The 13,741-nt window shown below is 37.4% G+C and overlaps 1 protein-coding gene across 1 annotated transcript; it reads left to right on the forward strand.

The window, feature by feature from the left end:
• Nucleotides 1-2,751: 2,751 nt before the first annotated feature.
• Nucleotides 2,752-12,421, forward strand: LOC110457041. Its single transcript, XM_021508135.1, has 5 exons — nt 2,752-3,306; nt 5,149-5,683; nt 6,105-6,360; nt 6,554-6,679; nt 9,762-12,421. Exons 1-5 carry the CDS (start codon nt 2,816-2,818, stop codon nt 9,977-9,979), a joined length of 1,626 nt encoding a protein of 541 aa, XP_021363810.1. The 5' UTR covers nt 2,752-2,815; the 3' UTR covers nt 9,980-12,421.
• Nucleotides 12,422-13,741: the final 1,320 nt, after the last annotated feature.

A 13,741-nucleotide genomic window follows, 5' to 3' on the forward strand; every position in this document is an offset into this window, starting at 1 on the left:
TATTGGTTTAATGCAGTTCTTTTTGAAAATATCACTCGGTAGAAATATTATCAGAACCTGGTTGATGACAAAATAGGATCTTCAGAAAACATCCGCGTTTTTACTTTTTGTGCCTGTGGCAAAAACTGAAATTAAAATGTCATGAAGCACCGACAAAGAGATAAAGCAACGGCCAGCAGTTCATAGATTTTCCGGTTATTTTTACGCTCTTATAATGTTCGTCATGTGACTTATAATATAATTCAACTTGACGTAAACATGTCAATACGCAATTTTATTAAGACAACATCCTCAACCCCCCAAAACAGCCCCCGCCCCCCNCCTTCAGAAAAGATGTTACTTGTGAAGATTACTAAGACACATCCTGTATCAGTTATTAGATATGTGTATTAACGTCGACATTCCGTGAGTTGAAATGAATAACGACACGCCTACAATGAATACAAAGTTTAATGTATACAAGCTACATCCTTGGTGAATGAATATATTATCGGAGGATGGTCGGGGTATCTGAACGAAGTGTCAATTTGTAACAAGAGGCCCATGTGCCTTAATGGTCACCTAAGTGAAGCTACAATGTAAGCTATGTGTGATACAAATAATGCTGAGTATGATATTTACACTAATAAAAGCTTAGTTGGGCAAACAAAGAGTGGTTTCATAAGGAAAAGGTCTAAATCTATCAGCAGTCATGTCGCAGTGACGATGTCGGTGTTGTGTGATCCTCATCATCTGAAGATCATTTTATTAAACCTGTAAGCTTTAGAGAGAACGGGTTCGGAAGGGTTTGTACTCCCTGGCCCCTAATGTTTCAGCCGTTTTCGGTCGTAGCAACTATTTATGAACACTATATTTACATCCTAAAATTGTGGTGGAAGTAACGTTAATGGATTAAAATCACGACGTGTGTGGTACCTGGAATACAGCAACGTTGTCTCTCCACTGAAGAGCGATTTTAGACCTGAAGGTACAATGTAGCACAATTAGTCATCGTGTTGGACTTGAGGCTCACATTTATGATGATTTTACAGGGTTGGGGGATCACTTAATTTCTGGGTTTTTTTCAGCTGATGATCATGACGTGTGATATAATGAAAGATGTTTTTAGGATTGAAGTGCGAGGAAGTCTTTTTAGTAGCGTTTTTTTATTGACGAGTTGAGATTCCTGCGTGGACAAATGCCCGTATTCACGAAATCATTACCATGCTCAAGAATGAACTATGTGGTAAACTTTTTGCAACTCGCTTAAATCATGTAGTACGGTCAGAAAAGTCAAGTGTAAACATTAAAAAATGTATTTGGCTTTTAAGTCTCTCCAACATTCCACCATATCATTTACAACACGTGTTCTGTTATCATTACCGTTATTAACTTGTCACAGTAACAATAAATTGGGCATGAGTATGGAATCTGAGTTTGAGCATGTGATGGTTTCATGGGACCACTTTTTGTAGATGGTTTCTTAGCTTTTTGTGGATCGGGGCGTGTGACTGATATGGAGAGGAGGCTAAAGCGGCGTCTTCGTGAACTTTGAGTCGCGCAAATTTTGATTTTCTAAATCTAGAGCAGTAGATGTGCACTTCTGTCACTGCCGAAGGTCCCACTTCTGTCACTGCCGAAGGTCCCATGGTTAGTCACTGCCGAAGGTCCCACTTCTGTCACTGCCGAAGGTCTCACTTCTGTCACTGCCGAAGGTCCCATGGTTAGTTCTTTTCGGCAGTAAGCGAAACCAGTGTTCAATTGTTGATCAAACAAAGTTTTTTAGCCTTATGTTTGATTCCAGATTGTCCTTTTTGCCGTGTTTAAAGGGTCTGAAGAATTCTTCTGTGGCTATGGATGTTTCTAGGATCTTGTTTCGTGCAGATTTGGGACGGACCACCACGTGCAGTCGCGACATTATCGATCACGTCTTCCACCAAAGCTTCCTTATGGATCCATTGATTATGGGTTGGCTCGCTGGTCAAAATTTGCAGATGCTCGGATATATTGTCATAACGATTGCCATCTATAATTTATGCATTGCGTAGTCGGAATGACTATGGGTACCGGGTGCTAAGTTTATGGTTAGTTCATGATCACAAGGGTTCATTACAAATGTCTAAGATTTTTTTAGATACACGTAGGGGAGAGCGAGGCAAGCTCATCCTATTTTGATTAAAGTTGTTCTGGGCAGTATTGGCATTTTTTTAAATTTATGTATATTTACACCATTTGGAAGAGAATTCCCCTGCCTTCCATAGAATATTAACACGTCCGTGTTTGAAGAATTACTCGAGACAAGTTCGGACAGATATTCTGGTGCAAGTTCAGCCCAAGTTGGGATCAGGGTAACTATGACGTCTTGAAGCATGCAACGTCAGATTTTCCCGCCAAATTTTCGTCATGCTTCGGTATCATGGGCCGAACATGCCCAAAATTGATCGTATATTACAGCAAAACGAAAGTCAGTGTTAGGCTTTTATGTACACATCATGTGGTGCTGTCAATGTACGTGTTACATACATGACGTAAAAAAGTAGAAAATCGGTTTACAGAAATTCGCAAAACTAGGAAGACGTGAGGTAATCATTTTCTTTCTAATGTTAAGTTACCCCCAAAAAGTAACCTTTTTCCCCATTAAGTTAATACCAAAAGTATCAGGGATGGCTGCACTAACCCGGAGTTGTTTTCAGTCCCACTTGGACCGTTTTAACCAAATAAAACGAAAGCGGTCAAGCTATCATACCGGAAGTTAATATCAGAACAGGAAGTTGTAATAATCCAAGATGGAGGTGATCGAAAAGAAGACAACAAAACAAGAAACTACACGATCACTATGAAAACATCTCCGTCTCGTATAGTTACAATTGTCTGTATTTTTATTGTTTTGATTTCTGACCACAAACTATTAGCATTACATCTTAAGGGATCATGGAACACGGGCAGTTTCTTCAAATATCTGGCGAAATTTGCCATTCAAAAAACAAACACAAAAGATTTATTGGACACGGAAGGATTTGTTTATGGAAACATTACTTCAAAAAGTAATCCCTCTTCGTTTGTAACTTTGGTTGTCGTAGATAGTGAATATTTTATGGAGTTTCACGGAAACAGTACTCGTAAACTACACCAACACACATGTGCACGGATGTTTAACAAGATTGACACCATAGCGTTTGACTTCGAGTGCAAGAAACATGGGTTGGAGGATTTCCTTAGAAGGGTACCGTGTATAAAAGGAAAACTCTGTTACGACGAAGACAATCCAGCTAATGTCATGCCGGGATATCAGTTCACATACAAAGTACAAGATTTTAGGTCTCCAAGGTAACACAATTATTGTAAAGAATGTGCTTCGTCTGGAGAAAGTTTCCCTTTAGCTCAGTGGTAGAGCGCCTGTAACGTGCAGGAAGGCACCCACCCAGCGGCTGACCATGCTTGACAGGTCGTTTTGCTCTAAATCTCCTTTGCACAACTGTTCGTTTAGCTCTGAGTCAAATTTATCCAAGGTTGTTTCACAATTCACACTGATGTAAATAAATATTTAAGTAATAAGTTTCATTTTAAATGTTGTTAAAGATTAAAATACTTCATGTTTCCAGACTACTAGCGTTGTATGGGGATCTGGTCAACCATGTCTATAGTCATAATTAGGACATCAGTTAAACTTTAAATGAGACTTGTAATCAATGCACGACTAAACATGCCTGAAAAACTTGAACTCTAAACATACTTTTAGGGCATAGCAACCTAGCACAAAATGAACGTGGGCGAATAAGATTTAGGGCAAAATAACCTGACACCCAGGTTATACTGCATAGCTGGAAAAACTAGATTGCCAGTAAGGCTGAATCTTCCCTTCATTATCCTTTCATTTTAGCTGTTACACTTTACCCCCTCCAAGAAGTCTCATGCAGAGATATAAACCTGGCCTGGGGAATCCCATGGCTCCTCCCTGTGTACCAATTAATGCACCTTCCCTAACCTCTGGAACTGGCCTTGCATGGTACCTTAGGATCTCTATACTGTCACCAAATGCAACATACGAGCGGGCAACCATCAACCCACTGACCATGCTCTATGTTTCTGAACTAAGGAGCACAACCCCGAGTTATACCACATTGCTGGAAAAGCTAGCTTGCCAGTAAGACAGTATTTCCCCCTCATCTTCCATGGCTGTAACACGTCTGATTAGAAAGTCTGGACCCAGGGGATCGATCCAAGCTAAAAAACATCCTTCTAACACTACTTTCTTTCTATTGCGCTATACTATTAGTCCTCTGGCTCCAACACCTAAGACTATTTGACATTATGTCAGATACTCCACACTAAATATCTACCTGTCAAAATGTCAAGAAAGTCTGGTGTAGTATCATAGGAAATTTAAGGTAAATCTGTAAATGAATGCTTTAGTTACATGTTGTTTCTTTCAATTAACAAAATTTGCAAATATGGAAAGTGAAGAGTTAATTAAAACTTCATGTCAATATGTTATTCCTGTCAATGTAAAACGTCATTAATGAGCATTCATATACATGGTTTGAGTGTCTATCAGTATACAGATGTTTGGGTTTCATAGGCAAATATAAATTTTAAATTAACAGGACCTCAAACCCCTTATAATAATAATAATATACAACATTTGATATAGCGCCCTGTCTAGCTAACATAATCCACTCTAAAGCACTTTACAGTACATAGATATACAATTTTATATGGTCAATACAATAAGCATATATATATTAATCAATACAATATTGAGGAATTCGCAGGAGCTGCCTTTTCAGGCGCTAACTACTCCTATGCCACCTGACTAATATCTCCCTATGTGTGTATGCCTGTGTGTGTGCTGGAGATGTATTGTGTACCTTTCTATAATAAAACTCATGATCAGCATTCTATTAATTTTGTATTTATTCACCTTTGAAACCCAAACAACTTTGATCAGTATATGCATTGACAGAAGAAAAATTGTAAGGTGATATTGTAAATAAAAATGGCTTTTTATTGAATGTTATATTTCAAGAAAATGTTTGCTCAATATCTATATTTTAGCAAGCTTGTGACAAAAGCTTCTTTGATAACATATTAAAATTTTTCTATTTCAAAGTTCTACATGAATTTATGTTGTTGATAATTGAGAACAAAATGTTTTTCTTTGTTTTCCAGGTTCTGGTATGTAAGTCTAGTTGCCTGTCAGCGTAACCATTGTGTGTGGGAGCGGAATGATGACAAGCCGTTTAATATTGACTATGACATCTGGTTGGTCAATGGAAACCCAGCCTCCAAACATTTTAACCCATTCGAACACCAATTTTCATTTGACGACCATGATATTTTTGAAGTTTATTTATTATTTCTATTATTCTATGGCATAATATTACCTATTTGGATTTATGCTTTTATTAAACAAAAGCACCCCATTACACAATTATTTACATCTGTGATAGTAATGGAAGTGATAGGTATAGCAATGAATTTCTTACATGTATTCATATTTTCATTCAATGGTGTTGGGTTCTTCCCATTGGAAATAGTTGGGAATGCCGTGGACACAATATCACAGTGCTTGTTTATGTTGTTTCTACTACTGGTAGCCCGTGGCTGGACCATTTCACACATGGAGATAAAGGGACGTGCTGTGGTCTTCTCCGTCTGGGGTGTATACACTCTCTCAAACTTCGTTCTGTATTTCTGGAACCTGGTAAGACACTTTAATTTCTTACTGGAAGGTATGGTATTCAACCTATTAAGTGATCAAGACACATAATGATTTGAATCTTTTGGGGGAAAGATTAATGGAAACTTAAATAAAAAACAAGAGCTTTAATTAGCTGTTCATACCTGATGTTTAAGGGCATTTAACTACCACATAATACCACATACCACAGAAAAAGAAAAGGGAGAGTTGTGCTTTAAATTGAAAGTGAAGTACGTATACCTTATACAAAAACCACATTTTGTGTATACATATTATACGGTTTTGAAAATTGTAATGTCTTATGTTGTTTTTATACAAAAACCAGCTTAAATGTTGACTTTTCAAATTCTTGGACTAATTTATAGAATCAGAAGATCCATTTTACTAATTTTATTAAAAGCTATGAATGTCTAAAATCTTTCAGACTGAGATTGATGAAATCTCTAACATCGATGAATGGCAGACCTATCCAGGTTACATCACGCTTGGCTTACGTATGGTCATTATGATATGGTTCGTGGTGGAACTTAGACGTACTGTATTCCATAGCAAGCATCCCGACAGACTGAACTTCCTACAGCAGTTTGGCGCCTTCTTCCTTGTCTGGTTTATATACCTGCCAGTACTAGCCATCATAGGAACACAGATCTCAGCTTTATGGAAGCATAAAACCATTCTTAGTAAGTTGTGTACAAAAACTTCATCAAATATGACCAGGTTCTGATGAAATTTGGTCATTACTTATATTATATATACCAAAGTGTAATAGTTCATGGTTTTGGACGGGCTTATATTGTGCACATGGTATATTATATTTATTATTATTCTACTTCACTGTATGAAAAAGTGAATGTATTGTTTTGTTATTTGCAGCGATAACACTTGGATCTGATCTGCTGTGTGTCCTGGTGATGATCCATCTGCTCTGGCCCAGTAGATCCATCCTTTATCTCATCAAAACAGAGAGTAACATATCAACGTACGACCTAGAGCTTACAGGTAAGCTGGCTAGTATCTACAGTGTACAGGTGAGTCACTGAGTTGACTAGTATCTACAGTGTACAGGTGAGTCACTGAGCTGGCTAGTATCTACAGTGTACAGGTGAGTCACTCAGTTGACTAGTATCTACAGTGTACATATGAGTCACTGAGCTGGCTAGTATCTACAGTGTACAGGTGAGTCACTGAGCTGGCTAGTATCTACAGTGTACAGGTGAGTCACTGAGCTGACTAGTATCTACAGTGTACAGGTGAGTCACTGAGCTGACTAGTATCTACAGTGTACAGGTGAGTCACTGAGCTGGCTAGTATCTACAGTGTACAGGTGAGTCACTGAGCTGGCTAGTATCTACAGTGTACAGGTGAGTCACTGAGCTGACTAGTATCTACAGTGTACAGGTGAGTCACTGAGCTGACTAGTATCTACAGTGTACAGGTGAGTCACTGAGCTGGCTAGTATCTACAGTGTACAGGTGAGTCACTGAGCTGGCTAGTATCTACAGTGTACAGGTGAGTCACTGAGCTGACTAGTATCTACAGTGTACAGGTGAGTCACTGAGCTGACTAGTATCTACAGTGTACAGGTGAGTCACTGAGCTGGCTAGTATCTACAGTGTACAGGTGAGTCACTGAGCTGGCTAGTATCTACAGTGTACAGGTGAGTCACTGAGCTGACTAGTATCTACAGTGTACAGGTGAGTCACTGAGCTGACTAGTATCTACAGTGTACAGGTGAGTCACTGAGCTGGCTAGTATCTACAGTGTACAGGTGAGTCACTGAGCTGGCTAGTATCTACAGTGTACAGGTGAGTCACTGAGCTGACTAGTATCTACAGTGTACAGGTGAGTCACTGAGCTGACTAGTATCTACAGTGTACAGGTGAGTCACTGAGCTGGCTAGTATCTACAGTGTACAGGTGAGTCACTGAGCTGGCTAGTATCTACAGTGTACAGGTGAGTCACTGAGCTGACTAGTATCTACAGTGTACAGGTGAGTCACTGAGCTGACTAGTATCTACAGTGTACAGGTGAGTCACTGAGCTGGCTAGTATCTACAGTGTACAGGTGAGTCACTGAGCTGGCTAGTATCTACAGTGTACAGGTGAGTCACTGAGCTGACTAGTATCTACAGTGTACAGGTGAGTCACTGAGCTGACTAGTATCTACAGTGTACAGGTGAGTCACTGAGCTGGCTAGTATCTACAGTGTACAGGTGAGTCACTGAGCTGGCTAGTATCTACAGTGTACAGGTGAGTCACTGAGCTGACTAGTATCTACAGTGTACAGGTGAGTCACTGAGCTGACTAGTATCTACAGTGTACAGGTGAGTCACTGAGCTGGCTAGTATCTACAGTGTACAGGTGAGTCACTGAGCTGGCTAGTATCTACAGTGTACAGGTGAGTCACTGAGCTGACTAGTATCTACAGTGTACAGGTGAGTCACTGAGCTGACTAGTATCTACAGTGTACAGGTGAGTCACTGAGCTGGCTAGTATCTACAGTGTACAGGTGAGTCACTGAGCTGGCTAGTATCTACAGTGTACAGGTGAGTCACTGAGCTGACTAGTATCTACAGTGTACAGGTGAGTCACTGAGCTGACTAGTATCTACAGTGTACAGGTGAGTCACTGAGCTGGCTAGTATCTACAGTGTACAGGTGAGTCACTGAGCTGGCTAGTATCTACAGTGTACAGGTGAGTCACTGAGCTGACTAGTATCTACAGTGTACAGGTGAGTCACTGAGCTGACTAGTATCTACAGTGTACAGGTGAGTCACTGAGCTGGCTAGTATCTACAGTGTACAGGTGAGTCACTGAGCTGGCTAGTATCTACAGTGTACAGGTGAGTCACTGAGCTGACTAGTATCTACAGTGTACAGGTGAGTCACTGAGCTGACTAGTATCTACAGTGTACAGGTGAGTCACTGAGCTGGCTAGTATCTACAGTGTACAGGTGAGTCACTGAGCTGGCTAGTATCTACAGTGTACAGGTGAGTCACTGAGCTGACTAGTATCTACAGTGTACAGGTGAGTCACTGAGCTGACTAGTATCTACAGTGTACAGGTGAGTCACTGAGCTGGCTAGTATCTACAGTGTACAGGTGAGTCACTGAGCTGGCTAGTATCTACAGTGTACAGGTGAGTCACTGAGCTGACTAGTATCTACAGTGTACAGGTGAGTCACTGAGCTGACTAGTATCTACAGTGTACAGGTGAGTCACTGAGCTGGCTAGTATCTACAGTGTACAGGTGAGTCACTGAGCTGGCTAGTATCTACAGTGTACAGGTGAGTCACTGAGCTGACTAGTATCTACAGTGTACAGGTGAGTCACTGAGCTGACTAGTATCTACAGTGTACAGGTGAGTCACTGAGCTGGCTAGTATCTACAGTGTACAGGTGAGTCACTGAGCTGGCTAGTATCTACAGTGTACAGGTGAGTCACTGAGCTGACTAGTATCTACAGTGTACAGGTGAGTCACTGAGCTGACTAGTATCTACAGTGTACAGGTGAGTCACTGAGCTGGCTAGTATCTACAGTGTACAGGTGAGTCACTGAGCTGGCTAGTATCTACAGTGTACAGGTGAGTCACTGAGCTGACTAGTATCTACAGTGTACAGGTGAGTCACTGAGCTGACTAGTATCTACAGTGTACAGGTGAGTCACTGAGCTGGCTAGTATCTACAGTGTACAGGTGAGTCACTGAGCTGACTGGTATCTACAGTGTACAGGTGATTCACCGACATGAGTTGACTAGTATCTACAGTTTACAGGTGAGTCACTGAGCTGACTAGTATCTACAGTGTACAGGTGAAATAAGCTGTTGCCATGGTAGTTTACTAACTACCACCCAGGATTTGCTTGCAGTAGAAATATTTCCCCCTGACATCAAGCCATGCATACTTTTGTTGGTACGTGTAAATTTGTCTTTTAGAAGTAGATTTTGTGCAAAAATGATATATTTGACAGATGATGAGTGTTTATGGTGAAAATTTTGTTGTAAACATGCATTTAGAGGTAACATTTTGTGAATGATACAGGTTTTGTGATAAATTATAAAAGACAGTTTCTTTGTGTGTACAGGTTTGCTAGACATTGATGACCAGGAAGAGAACAGTATATTTAGCAGAGAGTCCCATTTTACCAGTAAACACATAGAGCCTAACCACAACACCATTCAAAATGGAAAATACCACTCAAAGAATTGTATTCCTAATGGCACCAACCATCTGGTAGAAGAGAGTGGTGACCTTATTGAGATGGACACCATTGATATCCATCGACAGGAAGGAAAGATCTAGACGTCCATTCCACCTTATACAGAATACTGCAGAGTTTTATTTCTTTGTCACTGAAATAATAAGAAGTCCCCTTTATTTCTTCTGGTATGTGGGAATCAGTTCATTTGAATCAAGGAGGTTATATGTCTACAAATGTTACAGGTGCTTTTAACAGCTTTTCCATAATACAAATTTGTTGTACATATTTTCCAGACCTTTGCTTTACACATTTTCAAAGTTTTGTCATACCTGAATTTTTACGATAACAAAAAGCACTGATTGTGGGAAGAGAAAAGGTTACTTAATGTTTATTAGTCATCAAGTTATCAGTATCAGTTTTCCATATAGAAAACCATATAAATATAATTAATAGGTTGATCAATGAAATCACATCCAGGGTGATTACCAACATCTAGCAGGTTTGTTCAATGAGTCGGGAGAGAGGAAAACCTATAGTGGATGTGGGAGAAAAAAAGCTATCCCACTCCAGTACACGGGAGTAGTTTGATGTATTTCAAAGACAAAATGTCGACACTCGCCTTGTTATATTGTCCATATTGATTACATTTAATAGTCCTTCTATTAGTGAAATGATGGTGATAGAAATCATATATCTGGAAATTCACATTCCATAATATTGAATTTAGCTAGTACATTTATAAACTATTGTTTTTATTCAGCCTTGAACACATTAACCTTTGTTAAAGCTATAAAATAGCTTCGTAATAATTATAAGTTTGGCGTGATACATATTATTGTTGTTTTTTACCAGTTGTTTGCATATTGAACATTTTGTCGAAATACCTGTAATGGATAGTGATATTTAAAATGATGTTTCTTTTTTAAATTGAAGTTCTTATGATATATTTATGTCTGATTTCAGTACAGTTTATTAAAATCTGAAGTAATTAGTTATTCACTAAATTCTTTGTATCTATCTTATGTAGAAGTAGAGCAAGTCCCTTGTTTGAATTTTAGCATGTTTCTTGGAAATTTGTGAGGTTGATGGCCACACAATTAGTGAACAGAAAAAAAATGTAAAATTACAGGTAGACATTTATTTTTGTGATGTGGCTTGATTGATTTTCTAGTTGACTTGTCCAGTGCCAAATTTTGAGTATAGGTCAGTTATACTGTATTTAATATACATTTACTAGTATAGACAAATCTAGTTCTCTAGTGCTGTAGTACAAGTAAAATACTGAGAATATGTAATGCTCCTGATGGCAATGTATATTAAAGTAATATAGAGGTTTAAGTCAATTTAAATTTGAATTATCACTTAGAAAAATAAGGAAACAAGGTATTTCTGACATCAGATGTTGTTGGTTTTATTAATTATCAAATGCCATTGAGATCAAAATTCTTACTTTTAAAAGAAGAAAAGATCCGTCCCATTTTTTTGCACTACGTGTACTCTGAGATTACCTATAGTTCCTATAGTACCTTATATGTTCCATCATTTCTCTTCTACATACATATGTAAATTTGATTTAGATCAAATCAAATGTTAGCTGACATATGAACATATGCTTTAAAAAGTTCAATTTTTATTAAATCGTAAATGATACATGACAAGGGTTTCAGCATAATGTTTTACTCAAAAGACTTGCAACATATTCCAAGATCATGTTGTGCCATTATGTTTGCTTAGAGATGATGCTCTTTAATTTCATTTATTTAAGAATCAATAAAGCAGCATATATGTATTTTTAACATTGAAACATATAATACATTTCAATATAAATTTTAACATATCAACTCATTATTTTCTGTTGAAGATGTCATGAATCCTGTATATTTAACACATAATAGTGCTCATAGTGGATGGTACAAATATTAATAAGATTTATAGGAAGACATCAGCATCAGATTTTGTCTTTCGTTTTTGCTGTCAACTTATCTATTTAGATTTTGTGTTTTGCAATCTTCAGCAGAATAATTGAGTATACAGTACTTGAGTATGGCATTCTAAGACGGATTGCCAAATGTCTGACAGTCCAACACAAGCTGTGTATTTTGAACATCACATTTATTAATTAAACTCAGATTTCTGTGTTTCCGTGGTAGGTGAAAGAATTTTCAAAATAAGATGAAAATGATGAGAAACAAGAGGTATGGTTTTAGACAACCAAAATCTACCCTAGGATGATGGCTACTGTGTTTGTGTTATAATTTGTTTGACATTTTGTTACTAATGTATTCAAACACTGATTTTTGTACTTTTCTTTGTTTCTTTCATGATGAAATGACAATATAGTAATGTACATTCATTCCCCTGTTTTGTTTGACTTTGTGAAATTGTTGAAATCACAAACCCAGAGTTAATTATATAGTTACATATAAAATTAATTATTGAGTACTCCTGAATAGATCCAGTGGTTGGTGCTACTTCATTATATAAATACATACATGTCACGAGTCCACATACAAAATTATATAAATAAATATATGTCACGAGTCCACATACAAAATTATAAAAATATATACATGTCACGAGTCCACATACAAAATTTTATAAATACATACATGTCATGAGTCCACATACAAAATTACATAAATACATACATGTCATGAGTCCACATACAAAACTATATAAATACATACATGTTACGAGTCCACATACAAAATTACATAAATACATACATGTCACGAGTCCACATACAAAATTTTATAAATAAATACATGTCACGAGTCCACATACAAAATTATATAAATACGTACATGTCACGAGTCCACATACAAAATTATATAAATACATACATGTAACGAGTCCACATACAAAATTATATAAATACATATATGTCACGAGTCCACATACAAAATTATATAAATAAATATATGTCACGAGTCCACATACAAAATTATAAAAATATATACATGTCACGAGTCCACATACAAAATTTTATAAATAAATACATCTCACGAGTCCACATACAAAATTATATAAATACGTTCATGTCACGAGTCCACATACAAAATTATATAAATACATACATGTCACGAGTCCACATACAAAATTATATAAATACATTTATATCGTACATTCCTACTACATTGTATTACAGACACTAGATTATTAGCTGACCCGTTATAGAATCTTTAGCTGTATTACAGACACTAGATTATTAGCTGACCCGTTATAGAATCTTTAGCCCGCAAGGTTTTGTTGACTTATTCCTTGACACGAATCTCTGTTAACACAATACAATATACATTTCTGTTGACAAATTCCCCAACATTCATTAAACTTTGTTGACAGATTCCCTGACTCCAGTCTTTGGTACACTTTATACAGCATTGATTACAATTATAATTTTATTTTTGTGAGTTTTTTTGTAGAATATGAGTTTTTGCTGTGTTGAATTTGCAGTTTTGTCATTGTTCTTCCTGTTGATATCATGGATTCATTTTTGAAAAATTATCGTAATAAATGTCCAGTATATATGATAGTTCAAAAATTCATTCACTTGTATTCATGCATCATAAAATTTTCGTTCTTATCTGATATGAAATAAAGTGATATCTGCCTGATCATCGACCCCATAAACTGCAATGTCCATTTCCTCACGTACAGGTAATGTTTTATTTTGATTTACCTCATTTCTATATACAACTGTAATACTGTTAGTGTAATGTGATATCCATGGATCTGTAGCAAATCACATTTTCTCCAAACCAACTAGAGAAACGGGTACAATGTATTGCAAGTATAAATACAGGGTCAATAAAGATGTGAAGTTACACTTTCCATTATTTCCATCTTTGTAACAAAATGCATAA

This window comes from Mizuhopecten yessoensis, unplaced genomic scaffold, assembly GCF_002113885.1.
Source record: "Mizuhopecten yessoensis strain PY_sf001 unplaced genomic scaffold, ASM211388v2 scaffold8995, whole genome shotgun sequence".
Lineage (NCBI taxonomy): Eukaryota > Metazoa > Mollusca > Bivalvia > Pectinida > Pectinidae > Mizuhopecten > Mizuhopecten yessoensis.

Excerpts from the sequence above, each read along its gene's own strand:
- LOC110457041 (XM_021508135.1), top strand. The coding sequence starts at position 2,816 with ATGAAAACATCTCCGTCTCGTATAGTTACAATTGTCTGTATTTTTATT. Across the intron at positions 5,684-6,104 it reads TTCTGTATTTCTGGAACCTG|ACTGAGATTGATGAAATCTC; the intron begins GTAAGACACTTT and ends AAAATCTTTCAG. Across the intron at positions 6,361-6,553 it reads GAAGCATAAAACCATTCTTA|CGATAACACTTGGATCTGAT; the intron begins GTAAGTTGTGTA and ends TGTTATTTGCAG.